Source organism: Coregonus clupeaformis, chromosome 5, assembly GCF_020615455.1.
Source record: "Coregonus clupeaformis isolate EN_2021a chromosome 5, ASM2061545v1, whole genome shotgun sequence".
NCBI lineage: Eukaryota > Metazoa > Chordata > Actinopteri > Salmoniformes > Salmonidae > Coregonus > Coregonus clupeaformis.
Genome location: NC_059196.1, coordinates 31,536,100 through 31,553,405, shown reverse-complemented (window position 1 = coordinate 31,553,405; position 17,306 = coordinate 31,536,100). Strand labels below are relative to the sequence as shown.

The following is a 17,306-nucleotide window of genomic DNA, read 5'->3' as shown; positions in this document are numbered from 1 at the left end:
CAGTTCCTGTGTTTCCTCTGTGTAAAGTTAGGTGACTGTGGCAGTTCCTGTGTTTACTATGTGTAAAGTTAGGTGACTGTGGCAGTTTCTGTGTTTCATCTGTGTAAAGTTAGGTGATTGTGGCAGTTCCTGTGTTTACTCTGTAAAAGTTAGGTGACTGTGGCAGTTCCTGTTTTTCCTCTGTGTAAAGTTAGGTGACTGTGGCAGTTCCTGTGTTTACTATGTGTAAAGTTAGGTGACTGTGGCAGTTTCTGTGTTTACTCTGTGTAAAGTTAGGTGACTGTGGCAGTTCCTGTGTTTACTCTGTGTAAAGTTAGGTGACTGTGGCAGTTCCTGTGTTTACTCTGTGTGAAGTTAGGTGACTGTGGCAGTTCCTGTGTTTACTCTGTGTTAAGTTCGGTGACTGCGCCAGTTCCTGTGTTTACTATGTGTAAAGTTAGGTGACTGTGGCAGTTCCTGTGTTTACTCTGTGTTAAGTTCCGGTGAGTGCGACCGTTCCTGTGTTTACTCTGTGTTAAGTTAGGTGACTGTGGCAGTTCCTGTGTTTACTCTGTGTAAAGTTAGGTGACTGTTACAGTTCATTTGATTACTTTGTGTGAAGATAGGTGACTGTGACAGTTCCTGTGTTTCCTCTGTGTAAAGTTAGGTGACTGTGGCAGTTCCTGTGTTTACTCTATATAAAGTTAGGTGACTGTGGCAGTTCCTGTGTTTACTCTGTGTAAGGTTAGGTGACTGTGGCAGTTTCTGTGTTTCCTCTGTGTAAAGTTTGGTGACTGCGCCAGTTCCTGTGTTTACTCTGTGTAAAGTTAGGTGACTGTGACAGTTCCTGTGTTTACTTTGTGTAAATTTAGGTGACAGTTCCTGTGTTTACTCTGTGTAAAGTTAGGTGACTGTGGCAGTTCCTTGTCCCTCTCAGTCCAACAGTTGCACCATTTCATTTGACCCAATAAAATCAACTGGTTATTGCACTGAGCTAAATGTTTGTAAGTTGGCCATGCATGTGTGTGTGAGTGTGTAAGAGAGTGCAATCATGAGTGTGGTTTTTTCTCTGTGAAAGTATGTTTGTGAGAAAGGCCCCATGCGTTATTTACAGTAATCAAGACTTGATTACCCAAGCAATGTTCTGAGAACGATAAGACAATGCTGTGACAACGCTGTGAGTGGGTGTGTGTGTGTGCGTGTGTGTTTATTATTGCAGGGTGAATTATGTCGGGGCCAGTGAGAGTTTGACCGGACAGTCACGGAGAGAGAGCGTTTATTGTGGAGGTACTCAATCTTTCTCTCTAGTGTACACAAACACTCACACACATTCACAGACAAACACTTTCTCTTTCTCTCCCTGTCTTTCTCACATTCACACACACACACACAGATAGACACACAACAAAAACATAAATAGTGGAAATGTCTACCTAGGAACAGAAAGCGTTCCAGTCTCTTACCATGTCTGAGTCTCCCTTAGGGTTCTTGTACTCAAACGCAGTTTTTCCATCTGAATCAAGGAAGACAACCCTGCTTGGTCGCCCGATCCTAGGAGAGGAGAGAGGGAGGGAGAGTGAGAACAGGAGTAAGGGAGAGACGGAAAGATAGAATTTTTGAGACTAGTTATTACTAATGATTATTGCACACTTATCGTTTGTTTTTCTGGCAGTGTGTGTGTTACCTCTGGTAGGTGATGGAGAAGGTCAGGCTGGTTCTAGTGAGAGAGAAGCGTGCCCGGGCCACACCACTGGAGCTGGGTAACCAGGAGTCTGTCACTCCCGTCAACACTGCTACAAAGTCTGGACACACACACACACAGTAAAGTAAAGATGTAAATCAGAATGACTGAATGGAGGAATGATTTTCTTGTTATGGAGGCAGTGAGAGTAAGTGTCCTTATATGAATAATGTACATCCATGTACTGTATATCGATGTACTGTATATCCATGTACTGCATATCCATGTACTGTATATCCATGTACTGTAAATACATGTACTACATGTATAATATGTGTGTGTGTTTCCATGGCAGGTAGCCTAGCGGTTAAGAGCATTGGGCCAGTAACCGAAAGGTCGCTGGTTAGAATCCCTGAGCAGACTAGGTGACCAAATCTGCCAATGTGCCGTTGAGCAAGGCACTTAACCCTGATTGCTCCTGTAAGTCGCTCTGGATAAGAGCGTCTGCTAAATGTCAATGATGTATGTCCATTTGTGTGTGTTTGTATGCGTGGGTTCGTGTGGCTGAGTGTGCATGCTCACCAGTGCGGCTCTCCCCGGGGGAAATGTCCTCAGAGCTGAGGTATGAGCGGTCATTGTAGGACTTGTGCAGATCATCCTCTTTCTCCTTCTCCTGGAAGTACTCGAAGCCATCAAACACTGCCTCCACCTCACCTGGACAAGCACAACACAACACCCAGGGGATATTTACACAATACCTACAGGTTGGCATTACTTTAACATGAAGTAAGGAGAATCACAACAAATATTGAATGAGTGAAACAGCTAGAAAGAGTGAGAGTTACAGAGTGAAAGGTTGAAAGAGAGGAGAGGAATAATTCTAAAATGCTATTCCAACATTTCAGACAAGAGTTCTTTCAGTCCTTCCTAATTATCTCTGTCTCTCTCCCTCTCTTATTTCACTCTATCCACCCTCTCTGTCTAGCTGTCTCTCCCTTCCACTGTATCTCTCTCTCCAGGTGCCTCCTCCAATCCCTCATTGGAGCACTCCTGGCTCGTCTGGGTGCCACGGTACCAAGGTTTGTTTCTTTGTCCGAGGAGCGGAGGGGGATGGGCAGTGACACTCGCGTGCAATCCCAACAATGACCTGCTCTTCCACACCACTGTGTGTCCTGATGTCATGAGCACATTTCAGTGCCTCACACACAAACACACAATCTGACAGACGACTCACACACACTGAAGTACAGACACACTGAAAAGCACACTGAGAAAACACATACACACTACGAGACAGACACATCATCATCAAAGAGTCCAGACTTATTTCTTCAAGGCCATCCACTTTACTCCTAGACTGTCTGCTTTACTTCTCTGTGTCCGCCTCATATCCTCTCTTTCTCTCTCTCTCTCTGGCTCTTTCCTCTACCTCTTTTATTATCCTCCTTTCTCTCTCTTTCATGGCCTTATTCCTCCAGTCCTCTCTCTCTCTCCCTCCATAGGGCACCCTCTAGGGCTTCTGTGTAGTGTCAGTCTCACCTCCCTGCATTCCACTATACTGTATCCTCAGGTGCACCAGTGAATATACACACACAAACGTGCAGATAGACACGCACGCACACACCGTTTTCCACCACTTAGACAAACACACTCAAAGCTTTTTAACATTTAGACAAACACACTCATACTTTTCCTAAAGACACAACCACAACACACTCCCAAGCTTTTCGCAAAATCACCACTATGACACACACACTCTCAACATTTTCCCACATGAACACAAACACACTCAAAGTTGTCTCAGTGCTGGGGGGCCGTGCCTCAGAGAAGCCCAGGGCTTTACCTTGACTTTCCATTACCAAAACACACTGCTGAATAACTATGGAGAAAATAAGACCCAACATGTGTGTGAGTGAACGTTTGCGCAGGTGTGTGTGTGTGTGGTGTGTGTGCACGCGTGTGTGTGTGAGTTTGATTGTGAGCCTGAGTGAATGAGGGAGTGAGAAAGAGGGAAGGAGAGAGAGAGAAAAAGAGAGAGGGGGAGGGAGTGTGTATGCTATATAAAAGGTGGTGAGTAACAGTGGGAACTAGGCTAAATCGGTCTGAATTGCCTTTGGTTCCCGATGGTTAGAGAATGAGCGTATTTGACACAGTCAAGTAGGAGAGACAACCTAGCCCAGAACTGCTACTGATTACCAATCAGCCTCTCTAGAGAACAACATAATGAAACTAACTGACCTAGAAGGGGTGTCCACATACTTTTCTATATATAGTGTATGTAGTGATGGAGAGAGAGAGAGAGAGAGAGAGAGAGAGAGAGAGAGAGAGAGAGAGAGAGAGAGAGAGAGAGAGAGAGAGAGAGAGAGAGAGAGAGAGAGAGAGAGAGAGAGAGAGAGAGAGAGAGAGAGAGAGAGAGAGAGAGAGAGAGAGAGAGGTAACAGGAGACATGATGGGGCAGAATAGGTTGTTAGTAGGCTAGTAGAGTTTACCTTTGGGGCAAGTCTATATAGTGATAGAGACAGTTAGTAGGCTTGTAGGGGTTACCTTTGGGGCAGGTCTTGCAGCATTGTCCAGGTAGCAGCACTGGGTCATCACAGCTAGGCTCAGGACAGTCCTGCTTGACGTTCTTACAGCTCACCTTTCCCAACACCTTACCCTTACGACCCCTTTGCTGAAAAGAATAGATAGAAAACAACAACTCTTCATCCACACTGACCTCAACACTGTATCACACAGGCCTGATTATATTTGTTAAATGGGGTCATTTTGTGGGCACTAAGACCAGGAGATTATTTTGGTAATTGACTAATTAATAATTAATTAGTTCATTATTTTTACATCCAATTTCTGTCCATTGATAGGCCTAGGCCCAGTGGTGGAAAAAGTACCCAATTGTCATACTTGAGTAAAAGTAAAGATACCTTAATAGAAAATGACTCCAGAAAAAGTGAAAGTCACCCAGTAAAATTATACTTAAGTAAAAGTCCAAAAGTATTTGGTTTAAAATATACTTAAGTATAAAAAGTAAAAGTAAAAGTATAAATCATTTCAAAATCGTAGGTAAGTTGTCACTCCAGTAATAAACCTTCCCTAAATGAGCATGAATCATTTCAAAATAATTAAAACAATTTAAAAACTAATTCTTGTTTTTTAAATTTACAGATAGCCAGGGACACACTGCAACATTTAGACATAATTTACAAATGAAGCATGTGTGTTTAATGAGTCCACCAGATCAAAGGCAGTAGGGATGACCTGTTGATAAGTGCATGATTTGGACCTTTTTCCTGTCCAGCTAAGCATTCAAAATGTCACGAGTACTTTTGGGTGTCAAGGAAAATGTATGGAGTAAAAAGTACAATATTTTTTAAGGAATGTAGTGAAGTAAAAGTAAAAGTAGTCAAAAATATAAATAGTAAAGTACAGATACTTTAAAGTATTTTTTTGTAAGTACTTTACACCACTGCCTAGGCCTACATAATGGGTCCACTATCCAATATTGACATGTACTCTACTAGGCTTGTTGTTGTGAAGGGTGTTACTTACTGTCTCGCAGTAACATTGGACACAGTGCATGACCCCAAACGGCTCCCCGAGGTCAGGGTGCCAAGTGTCCTCCAGCGAATAGAATCTTCCTCCGAATGAACATCCTGCAATCAGACCAGAAGAACACATTTAGACAACAATACACTAGCAGGTGGTACAGTCCACATCTAAATGTAAAACTGGTGAGTAATGGGATAGCCAGGCCTATGCACTTGACAATGGGATGTGTACTGGACAGTTCACTGCGAAGTGAAAGACTGCATATTCCCACATTGGCGTCAGACAGAACAACAAAAATATTGTTCTGTCCAGCCAGACTGTGGATGTTTGACAGATAATCCATTCTGCGGCTGGGACATGTTGGGTGGATTGACTGTATGCCTCATGTGTTCCAGAGCTCACCAGCGCATCCTGTTTCATTTAAACGGTGCAGGGGGCCCTCAAATTAATATAAAAAATACCATTCACACAACAAACATGAAGCCATTTGGAAAGATAAATAAAAGGAATGCGCTTTTGGTAGCCTACCAGGGGATATGTAATGGAAACGAATTGATGTGTTTGGTTTCGAGTTTTTCAAATTGATTGGAAAAGTGGTATTAATACAATTATTGCATTATAAAAAATACTGCATAAAAATTGCCCCAGCAACAAGTGTTTGTGCCACAACCCTCCCCTGCCTAGCTCCATATGGGTGCATTCCTCCCTCGTTTCAAGAGTCGCTGCACACCGCAGTCACCTTAGCACCTCAGGCCCACTACCGCAGCCTGGAGGTGAGGCTCCCCGGTGCCAAGTTCACTACTGTTGATTTGATATTGTGCGGTTGCCGTAGCTGCTAACAACCTGGTTCTCATTATTCTTTCATAAAGTGACTACACTTTAAACAGTCCAGTCGCGTTAGAGTTAGACGGAGCACCAAGCTTGCCCGCAAAACTCACTGCAATATAAATCACTGCTTGGCACAGCCAGAGAAGTCCACTAAAGATCTGCAGTAATGGAAAGTCGATTGATTACAGTTTCCAGGATTGGATAAACGTTATTAGTGGCAGTTGTTAATACACTGCTCTAACGCCTTGACTTCTCACTCTCATGAGATCAGTAGGCCTACCCTTTTAAAAACAAGCAGTTTAAAGCCCTGCACGTGGACCAGATGGCATTCTCACTGGTTATGACTAATACGTTTTCTGCAAGTTTGTTCATGATGTAACCATAACAGTGGGCAGTTTGAGGAAGATGCACGAAAGCAAAAAAACAAAATTGGGTCGATTATAAGGAGAAGAGGTCTGATGCTGTGCAGTCAGACACTTTGATAGACAAAACGATAGGCTAGGAATAGGGTGTGCCTGTAGTAGCCTAAGCAGTCATCTAATGACGGTCTTAAAAAGCTATAGACATATCAGACTATACATTCAAACTTAAATTCGGCAGATTAGCAAACGAGCACTAGGCTAGCCTATAGAGCTGAGATGCCCCTGCCAGAATTCAAAACGCAGCAAGGGTCATTATAGGTCATTAATTGAATTCAGATATTCACCCTGAAAATAAGTGACTTTGACTGAAGTAGAAGAGGCATATTGGCTCACCTGACATGCCCTTGGATGGTAAAGGCTCCCTCTCGGACTGGATGGGCAGAATGGGCGACTTCAGGCGTGAGGCCAGTCCTGAGTGCAGCCACGCGCAGCTCATCACGCACAACAAGAAACTCAGCGCGCCGCGAGTCTGCATCCCGGAGAGGGGCAGCATCCAAAACTCGCTCCGGTTTCTCTTTTCCCTTTTTGTTCTTGAAAACCTCGTTTTTAGAAGCTTTCACGTGTAGGTAAGTTGTCACTCCAGTAATAAACCTTCCCTAAATGAGCATGAATAGGTTAGCATTCAAGTCACCAGATAGCCTATTCGTTGATGGTCTTGAAGTTATTCCTATTCCAGAAATAAAGGCTCCCAAGTTATGCGAAAGAGAAAAGCAGAGAAAGTGACCAAAGATGTTGGAGGTTTTCTGAGGAGATGACTGCACCCAGCCCAGAAGCGTATGTCCCGTCCGTGCGGGTCCCTTCCCACTTTATACTTTCCCTGACACTTGGAGCAGGCACGGGCAGGGAGGGGTGAGAAAGAAAGGAGTGGGTGGGGTTAGGTGAACGTCCTAGAGCCTATACCGCTAACCTAATTCCATGTAAAATGTGTCAGAACACCTAGTGAAAGAAAGTGGAATCTTCAGGGCTTTAGCCTACAGTAGGCCAGGGAGGAATGTGTGTCTGTGTGTGCAGCCTGTTCTGTATTTATACAACTGCGTCTAGAGTTCAGACCTAAGTGATTTAACAGAAACAAATGAACATAGTTTGAATAGCTCAGGCGACGTGTTTCAATCTATGTTGGTCCTCTATCACAGAATGGTCTATTTTTATTTAGCACTTTATTTATTTTTGGCCATATTAACTTCAGCTTCAAATACCTACCATTCCTACCTGAACATACGTGTGTAGCCTATTTGTAAGCCAACGGTTCGATTGAACTCTTATGTCGTTATAAAGTTACAACTCAATATAATCCTGTTTTTGGATAGTGTAGGACTACTGTTCTAGATTCCTATGTAGACCAAAGTCTTATTGAATAAGAATGTCTGAAGTCATCTACAATATTGACTCATTCTTTATTATTTTGTTTATAGGAAAGTTATCTTGTTGTAATAAAAGTGAAAAATACATACAACAAACACTTGATTTAGGTTTGTTGTAAATAGAGCAATATGCTTCCCACTCCTCCATGTTCTATAGGCACGAGAATGCTTTCAAGAGCCTTCAGTCTTGGTCCCTAGGGAGGCATCACTAGCGCTCTGCGGGTCAAGTTTATATTACTGTAGTGAAGTGCGCACGGTTATTTATTTGAGGAAGTTCACAGCAAGGATCTCGCCAATCAGTCAGTCTGTGGAACAGTAATCATCCCTCAGTGAGTTGAAATACAGGACAACCCCCCACCATGAGACAGAATAGAATGATAATACAGTAATGGTAATAATAATAATAATAATAATAATAATAGTAATGGCACATAATAACTAATTAAATCTTTGGACATTAATTTGCTTATTGTAGCCTAAAGGGTCACCGACTGAACACTCTTTGTGTGCCCTTCTTTCCCAATGTCCCAAACTACCCCAACGAATAATAACACAACAACAATAAAGTAGCCCTAATTTAAGGGGGCTTGGTGGCCAGGCTGTGAATCAGGCTGTTTAGAGAGAAGGACCATATATCTATCACTGATTGTAGCTTTGTCTGTCGCGCTCCGGAAACTGAGCAAGGCTCTCGCCTCGGAACCCTCCCCAATCCATCCACATGCTAAACATGACGATACAATATGCTCAATGGCGATAGCCAAACCATTCAATAAGAAACCAGCACGTCTCCTATTCTGCCCGAGTGACCCTGGCTCTAACAAGGGCTATAAACAAGGACTAAGAAAAGGAAGGGACAACAAAACGATGTCTCGAAGCATAGGCCTATATCCAAAATTACGTTTTCTAAAGTCTTAGGTACATTTTTACATTTTAGTCATTTAGCAGACGCTCTTATCCAGAGCGACTTACAGGAGCAATTCGGGTTAAGTGCCTTGCTCAAGGGCACATCGACAGATTTTCCACCTAGTCGACTCGGGGATTAGAACCAGCGACCTTTCGGTTACTGGCACAACGCTCTTAACCACTAAGCTACCTGCCGCCCCAGGTAGGGCTGTGACATTATGGCATTTTGGGTAACGGTCATTTTTGTTAAATTTTTTGTTTTGTTTGTAGGCCTAATGCATCATAATGCATCTTTGAAAATGTGACATCATACCTAATGCATACAACACAGCTTGTCTCAAAAACGAATGGTTTTGACTGCTTGCAACTTTTGGAAATGAAGCTTTTCCTCCCAAACGTGCTTACCTACATCCTGTAAAAATAAAAAACTGCTATTGGGTAAACTATATCTACTTGTATATGAAGTCGAATCCCCGTTCTCCGAAAATGCATATATTAAGACAATGATGTCGATATATATTTGTTGGTTCAGGGTTATTGTCCATAATTGTCGGTTACATGATTATATGATAATTGTGCCAGCACTAGTCTTAGTCTACTTGAATAAAATTACATCCTATTTTCTGCATCAGTTTGTATTTATGGGATAGTTCCACATAAGCCAGGGTAGGTGGAGATAGAAGTGAATGTGGGAACCCCTAAATATCTGTTAATGTATTGGAATAGAAAATAATGTATATTGTCATCAATGAAAAGTGTGGCTATTTGAAGAATCTCAAATATAAAATATATTTTGATTTGTTTAACACGGTTTTGGTTACTGCATGATTCCATATGTGTTATTTCATAGTTTTGATGTCTTCACTATTATTCTACAATGTAGAAAATAGTAAAAAATAAAGAAAAACCCTTGAAAGAGTAGGTGTGTCCAAACTTTTGACTGGTACTGTATATATACAGTGAGGGAAAAAAAATATTTGATCCCCTGCTGATTTTGTATGTTTGCCTACTGACAAAGACATGATCAGTCTATACTTTTAATGGTAGGTTTATTTGAACAGTGAGAGACAGAATAACAACAAAAAAATCAGGAAAAACGAATGTCAAAAATTGTATAAATTGAGTTGCATTTTAATGAGGGAAATAAGTATTTGACCCCTCTGCAAAACATGACTTAGTACTTGGTGGCAAAACCCTTCTTGGCAATCACAGAGGTCAGACATTTCTTGTAGTTGGCCACCAGGTTTGCACACACATCTCAGGAGGGATTTTGTCCCACTCCTCTTTGCAGATCTTCTCCAAGTCATTCAGGTTTCGAGCCTGACGTTTGGCAACTCGAACCTTCAGCTCCCTCCACAGATTTTCTATGGGATTAAGGTGGCTAGGCCACTCCAGGACCTTAATGTGCTTCTTCTTGAGCCACTCCTTTGTTGCCTTGGCCGTGTGTTTTGGGTCATTGTCATGCTGGAATACCCATCCACGATCCATTTTCAATGCCCTGGCTGAGGGAATGAGGTTCTCACCCAAGATTTGACGGTACATGGCCCCGTCCATCGTCCCTTTGATGCAGTGGATTTGTCCTGTCCTCTTAGCAGAAAAACACCCCCAAAGCATAATGTTTCCACCTCCATGTTTGACGGTGGGGATGGTGTTCTTGGGGTCATAGGCAGCATTCCTCCTCCTCCAAACATGGTGAGTTGAGTTGATGCCAAAGAGCTCAATTTTGGTCTCATCTGACCACAACACTTTCACCCAGTTCTCCTCTGAATCATTCAGATGTTAATTGGCAAACTTCAGACGACCCTGTATATGTGCTTTCTTGAGCAGGGGGACCTTGCGGGCGCTGCAGGATTTCAGTCATTCACGGCATAGTGTGTTACCAATTGTTTTCTTGGTGACTATGGTCCCAGCTGCCTTGAGATCATTGACAAGATCCTCCCGTGTAGTTCTGGGCTGATTCCTCACTGTTCTCATGATCATTGCAACTCCACGAGGTGAGATCTTGCATGGAGCCCCAGGTCGAGGGAGATTGACAGTTATTTTGTGTTTCTTCCATTTGCGAATAATCGCACCAACTGTTGTCACCTTCTCACCAAGCTGCTTGGTGATGGTCTTGTAGCCTATTCTAGCCTTGTGTAGGTCTACAATCTTGCCACTGACATCCTTGGAGAGCTCTTTGGTCTTAGCCATGGTGGAGGGTTTGGAATCTGATTGATTGATTGCTTCTGTGGACCGGTGTCTTTTATACAGGTAACAAACTGAGATTAGGAGCACTCCCTTTAAGAGTGTGCGCCTAATCTCAGCTCATTACCTGTATAAAAGACACCTGGGAGCCAGAAATCTTTCTGATTGAGAGGGGGTCAAATACTTATTTCCCTCATTAAAATGCAAATCAATTTATAACATTTTTGACATGCGTTTTTCTGGATTTTTGTTGTTGTTATTCTGTCTCTCACTGTTCAAATAAACCTACCATTAAAATCATAGACTGATAATTTATTTGTCAGTGGGCAAACGTTCAAAATCAGCAGGGGATCAAATACTTTTTTCCCTCACATTGACAATGTTAGAAATAATGATTTTTAATATAAATAATAATTGTGTCCTTCAAACTTTGCTTTCATCAAATAATCCTCCATTTGCAGCAATTACAGCCTTGCAGACCTTTGGCATTCTAGTTGTCAATTTGTTGAGGTAATCTGAAGAGATTTCACCCCATGCTTCCTGAAGCACCTCCCACAAGTTGGATTGGCTTGATGGGCACTTCTTACGTACCATACTGTCAAGCTGCTCCCACAACAGCTCAATAGGGTTGAGATCCGGTGACTGTGCTGGCCACTCCATTATAGACAGAATACCAGCTGACTGCTTCTTCCCTAAATAGTTCTTGAATAGTTTGAAGCTGTGCTTTGGGTCATTGTCCTGTTGTAGGAGGAAATTGGCTCCAATCAAGCGCCGTCCACAGGGTATGGCATGGCGTTGCAAAATGGAGTGATAGCCTTCCTTCTTCAAGATCCCTTTTACCCTGTACAAATCTCCCACTTTACCACCACCAAAGCACCCCCAGACCATCACATTGCCTCCACCATGCATGACAGATGGCAGCAAGCACTCCTCCAGCATCTTTTAATTTGGTCTGCGTGTCACAAATGTTCTTCTTTGTGATCCGAACACCTCAAACTTCGATTCGTCTGTCCATAACACTTTTTTCCAATCTTCCTCTGTCCAGTGTCTGTGTTCTTTTGCCCATCTTTTCTTTTTATTGGCCAGTCTGAGATATGGCTTTTTCTTTGCAACTTTGCCTAGAAGGTCAGCATCCCGGAGTCGCCTCTTCACTGTTGACGTTGAGACTGGTGTTTTGCGGGTACTATTTAATGAAGCTGCCAGTTGAGTACCTGTGAGGCATCTGTTTCTCAAACTAGACACTCTAATGTATTTGTCCTCTTGCTCAGTTGTGCACTGGGGCCTCCCATTCTACTTTCTATTCTGGTTAGAGACAGTTTGCGCTGTTCTGTGAAGGGAGTAGTACACAGCGTTGTACGAGATCTTCAGTTTCTTGACAATTTCTTGCATGGAATAGCCTTAATTTCTCCGAACAAGAATAGACTGACGAGTTTCAGAAGAAAGTTTTTTGTTTCTGGCCATTTTGATCCTGTAATCGAACCCACAATTGCTGATGTTCCAAATACTCAACTAGTCTCAAGAAGGGCAGTTTTATTGCTTCTTTAATCAGCTCAGCAGTTTTCATCTGTGCTAACATAATTGCAAAATGGTTTTCTGATGATCAATTTGCCTTTTAAAATGATCAACTTGGATTAGCAAACACAATGTGTCATTGGAATAATGGCATTGGATAATGGGCCTCTGTATGCCTATGTAGATATTCCATTAAAAGTAAGCTGTTTCCAGCTACAATAGCCATTTACAACATTAAGAATGTCTACACTGTATTTCTGATCAATTTAATGTTATTTTAATGGACAAAATAAATAGCTTTTCTTTAGAAAAAAATTAAATTTCTAAGTGACCCCAAACTTTTGAACGGTAGTGTAGTTGAAGTCGGAAGTTTACATACACCTTAGCCAAATACATTTAAACTCTGTTTTTCACAATTCCTGACATTTAATCCTAGTAAAAATGTCCCTGTCTTAGTTCAGTTAGGATCACCACTTTATTTTAAGAGTGTGAAATGTCAGAATAATAGTAGAGAATGATTTACTTCAGCTTTTATTTATTTTATCACATTCCCAGTGGGTCAGAAGTTTACATACACTCAATTAGTATTTGGTAGCATTGCCTTTAAATTGTTTAACTTGGGTCAAACGTTTCAGGTAGCCTTCCACAAGCTTCCCACAATAAATCGGGTGAATTTTGGCCCATTCCTCCTGACAGAGCTGGTGTAACTGAGTCAGGTTTGTAGGCCTCCTTGCTCGCACACGCTTTTTCAGTTCTGCCCACACATTTTCTATAGGTTTGAGGTCATGGCTTTGTGATAGCCACTCCATTACCTTGACTTTGTTGTCCTTAAGCCATTTTGCCACAACTTTGGAAGTATGCTTGGGGTCATTGTCCATTTGGAAGACCCATTTGCGACCAAGCTTTAACTTCCTGACTGGTCTTGAGATGTTGCTTCAATATATCCACATAATTTTCCTTCCTCATGATGCCATCTATTTTGTGAAGTGCACCAGGCCCTCCTGCAGCAAAGCACCCCCACAGCATGATGCGGTTGGGATGGTGTTCTTCAGCTTGCAAGCGTTCCTCCTTTTTCCTCCAAACATAACGATTGTCATTATGGCCAAACAGTTCTATTTTTGTTTCATCAGACCAGAGGACATTTCTCCAAACAGTACGATCTTTGTCCCCATGTGCAGTTGCAAACCCTAGTCTGGCTTTTTTATGGCAGTTTTGGAGCAGTGGCTTCTTCCTTGCTGAGCGGCCTTTCAGGTTATGTCGATACAGGACTCGTTTTACTGTGGATATAGATACTTTTGTACCTGTTTCCTCCAGCATCTTCAAAAGGTCCTTGCTGTTGTTCTGGGATTGATTTGCACTTTTCGCACCAAAGTATGTTCATCTCTAGGAGACAGAACGCGTCTCCTTCCTCAGCGGTATGACGGCTGCGTGGTCCCATGGTGTTTATACTTGCGTACTATTGTTTGTACAGATGAACGTGGTACCTTCAGGTGTTTGGAAATTGCTCCCAAGGATGAACCAGAGTTGTGGAGGTCTACAATTTTTTTTCTGAGGTCTTGGCTGATTTCTTTTGATTTTCCCATGATGTCAAGCAAAGAGTCACTGAGTTTGAAGGTAGGCCTTGAAATATATCCACAGGTACACCGCCAATTGACTCAAATTATGTCAATTAGTCCTGTAAGTCGCTCTGGATAAGAGCGTCTGCTAAATGACTAAAATGTAAATGTAAATGTAATTAGCCTATCAGAAGCTTCTAAAGCCATGACATCATTTTCTGGAATTTTCCAAGCTGTTTAAAGGCACAGTCAACTTAGTGTATGTAAACTTCTGACCCACTGGAATTGTGATACAGTGAATTATAAATGAAATAATCTGTCTGTAAACAATTGTTGAAAAAATAACTTGTGTCATGCACAAAGTAGATGTCCTAACCGACTTGCCGAAACTATAGTTTGTTAACAAGAAATGTGTGTCGGCCTTGCATTAAAGAACATAATTGGTTAAAGAAAACTGATAAATAAAAAAGCATACCAGTTTCATTTAAGGATCAAAGGATTGACAGCCATCCCATATAGATTGCAAAATAGTTGGGAAGAGATTTTTGATGTACCGATTCCATGGCATAGTGTTTATGAACTGATACGCAAAACAACGCCTGATTCAAAACTTAGAATTGTTCAATTTAAATTATTATATAAAATTATTGCTACCAATAGAATGTTATTAATATTGGGGATACAATCTTCCCAGCTCTGCAGATTTTGCTGCGAAGAGACAGAATCATTAGATCATTTGTTTTGGTACTGTCCATTTGTAGCTTGTTTTTGGACACAGGTCCAGGAATGGCTAAAGGATTTCAATATTTACCTGGATAACAACTAACAACAACTAATAACAACAAGATAACTAATAATGTAAAGCATACTGTGTCCATAATAAGTATATAGGTTATAGGTTGAGAGCTTTTGTGAAAGAGCACAGTTAGAAAGATATGGCATATAGAAGCAAACTGTCACGGATTCTGCCGAGGCTGCTCCTCCTCCTTGCTCAGGCAGGCTTCGGCGTTCGTCGTCCCCGGAGTACTAGCTGCTGCCGATCGATGTTTCGGTGTTTGTCTTGTTTAGTCTTGAGTGTTTACACCTGTTCGCTATTATGTTTGATTGTAGTCCCTATATTTACCCCTGTCTCTCGTTTGGTAATTGTGTGTTATTGCTTTGTTTCCCGTAAGGTCGTCATTGCTGTTTCGTATGCGTGTATTTGTTTCCTCCCTGTTAAGAGGTTTTGTTTTGTATGTTCGTTTACTGGTTAGTAAAGTACGTCTGCCAGTAGCTCTGTGTCCTGCGCTTGACTTCGCTCACCGCATACACGTCGCCTTTGACACAAACCGGATGGACATCATGAAAATAATCGGAGAGGTTGAGGGTAAAGGAAGTTCAGGAGTAAAATCTAACGAAATATAATTATTGTAAAATTGACTGTGTCCATAAAATGTGTATAGTATGTATAAGCTGGAAGTAGAGGCCTAAGCATTGTTGTTCACTAGTTTACTCCAATTAGGGAAGGGGTGGTGGGGTTGGAAAGTAATAAAGGGAAATATATTTATAAAAAGGATATGTATATGTGTATATGCATGTGTATGTATATATATATATATATATATATTTATATATGTATATATATATTTGCGAGAATAAAAAAAAATATGGGGGATTGGAAGTGATGCACACAATTACATTGATGGAAGTTACAATCTATCTACAATATTAAAGCTGATCTACCCCCTGAAAAAACGAGTTTTAATGACTCCAACCTAAGTGTATGTAAACTTCCGACTTCAACTGTATATATATATACACACACATATATTTTTTTACATTATTTTTTTATTCCTGCGACAACATCTGCAAAATATATGTACGGGACAAATAGCGTTTGATTTGAGGACAAGGTGTAATTTTTATGCATATGTCACATTATGTGGCTGTGAGAGACTTCCATTGAGGTGAGTGAATTCACACGCGGGTTCTCGTCTCCTCCGTGCAAGGCGCGCACCCGTGAATGGAATCGATGATGGTCTATTTGCACTTCATCACGAAGTGATAACCGCCGCTTTTATTTAATTCTGCACCGACCGATTCATTAGACTGGGTATCAAATTGTCTATTGGAGCTAACACAACACATTTATTTATATTATGCGAGTCACACAGAATAATGAGGGTAGCTTTTGAATATTGCCCTACACGCATGGCTTGCTAAGGTGCACCTTTCTGAACTCCAAAAAGGATATATGTGGATATGCCTGAGCTCATAAAACATTTGGTTTGCAGATTCTGGGTGTTGTAAGAAAAATGTTGATGTTGCCAAACTATTGGGTCTATTGTAAATCCTCCTATAATTTGATATCTAAAAGTAAAGGATTCAGAGTTGAGGGTTGAAAAGTGTAGTCAGCCCACCTCGGTAGCTTGTGTAGAGTTTGTCCTTATCTTTAGATTTACAAAATATGAGTCTCTCTCTCTCTCTCGCACTCATTTCGCGAATAAAAGTAGCCTTGCCTGGAGTTTACAGTAGTTCCCCTAAGCCATGACGTGTGTTTTCATTTAAAGAAGAGGGGAAAGAGAAAAAGAGAGCGCACGCGTCTGAAATCATTTCTAATATGTCAAGAAACATTGATTGCGCTCTAATAAAATCAATTAACCATGACCAGCGTTTTAGGAGCGAGTAAAGTTACAATTCCGATCAAAAAAATAACATGCTAGTGATTGAATAGCCATGCCAGTGTTTCTAAATTAAACGTATAAATGATCAAATATAAAGTCGGTCAGAACTAATCGGTCAGAACTAATCATCTAAATTGGCCCATTATGAGGTCAATTAAAACCAGGATGTGTCTCGGGGAAGAACCTTTTACTGCCTCCAATTTGGTTCTTAATGGTAACTGACAGAACAACAAAACGATAAGGGATGATGTCTTTATAGCTACTGTTATGCTGATGTTGATAATGATGGTAATAAGACCAACCAGGCCTACATTACTTGGTGTTGTCAGGCTAATTCTTGTGTTACTCCTTGCAATGGAAAGTAGATTATACCCACTCAAAATGTAAATGGCGGTCTGGTTAGAATTCATGTTTATTCATGTATGAACGCTCGGAATCAATTTGCAGACACTGCCGAAACGGCGAAATGAAAGCAGACAGGGGACCTGCGAATTGAATTGGTGCACTTGGTTGGCTTTTTCTCACAAACCATTTCCGAGGGTTCCTTAGATGGAGAGTGCGTGAGTCTAATTATCGCCTTCCATGCAATTAGCGACCAGAAGCCATCTCCAAACACAGTTGGCCTGGAAACGTGGTAAGGTGAGGAGGGGGCCACAACACCGCTTGTCTTT

General features: G+C 41.6%; 1 protein-coding gene across 1 annotated transcript in view; it reads right to left on the bottom strand.

The window, feature by feature from the left end:
- Positions 1-7,387, bottom strand: part of LOC121566878 (chordin) — a 39,985-nt gene extending 32,598 nt beyond the window's left edge. Inside the window, exons 1-6 of the mRNA XM_041876773.2 lie at positions 6,790-7,387; positions 5,207-5,310; positions 4,205-4,331; positions 2,243-2,374; positions 1,664-1,781; positions 1,443-1,530 (exon numbers count right to left, since the gene is read on the bottom strand). Coding sequence (XP_041732707.1) covers positions 1,443-1,530; positions 1,664-1,781; positions 2,243-2,374; positions 4,205-4,331; positions 5,207-5,310; positions 6,790-6,949 — 729 coding nt within the window. The 5' untranslated portion in view covers positions 6,950-7,387. The remainder of the gene's footprint in view (positions 1-1,442; positions 1,531-1,663; positions 1,782-2,242; positions 2,375-4,204; positions 4,332-5,206; positions 5,311-6,789) is intronic.
- Between the last annotated feature and the right edge of the window lie 9,919 nt (positions 7,388-17,306).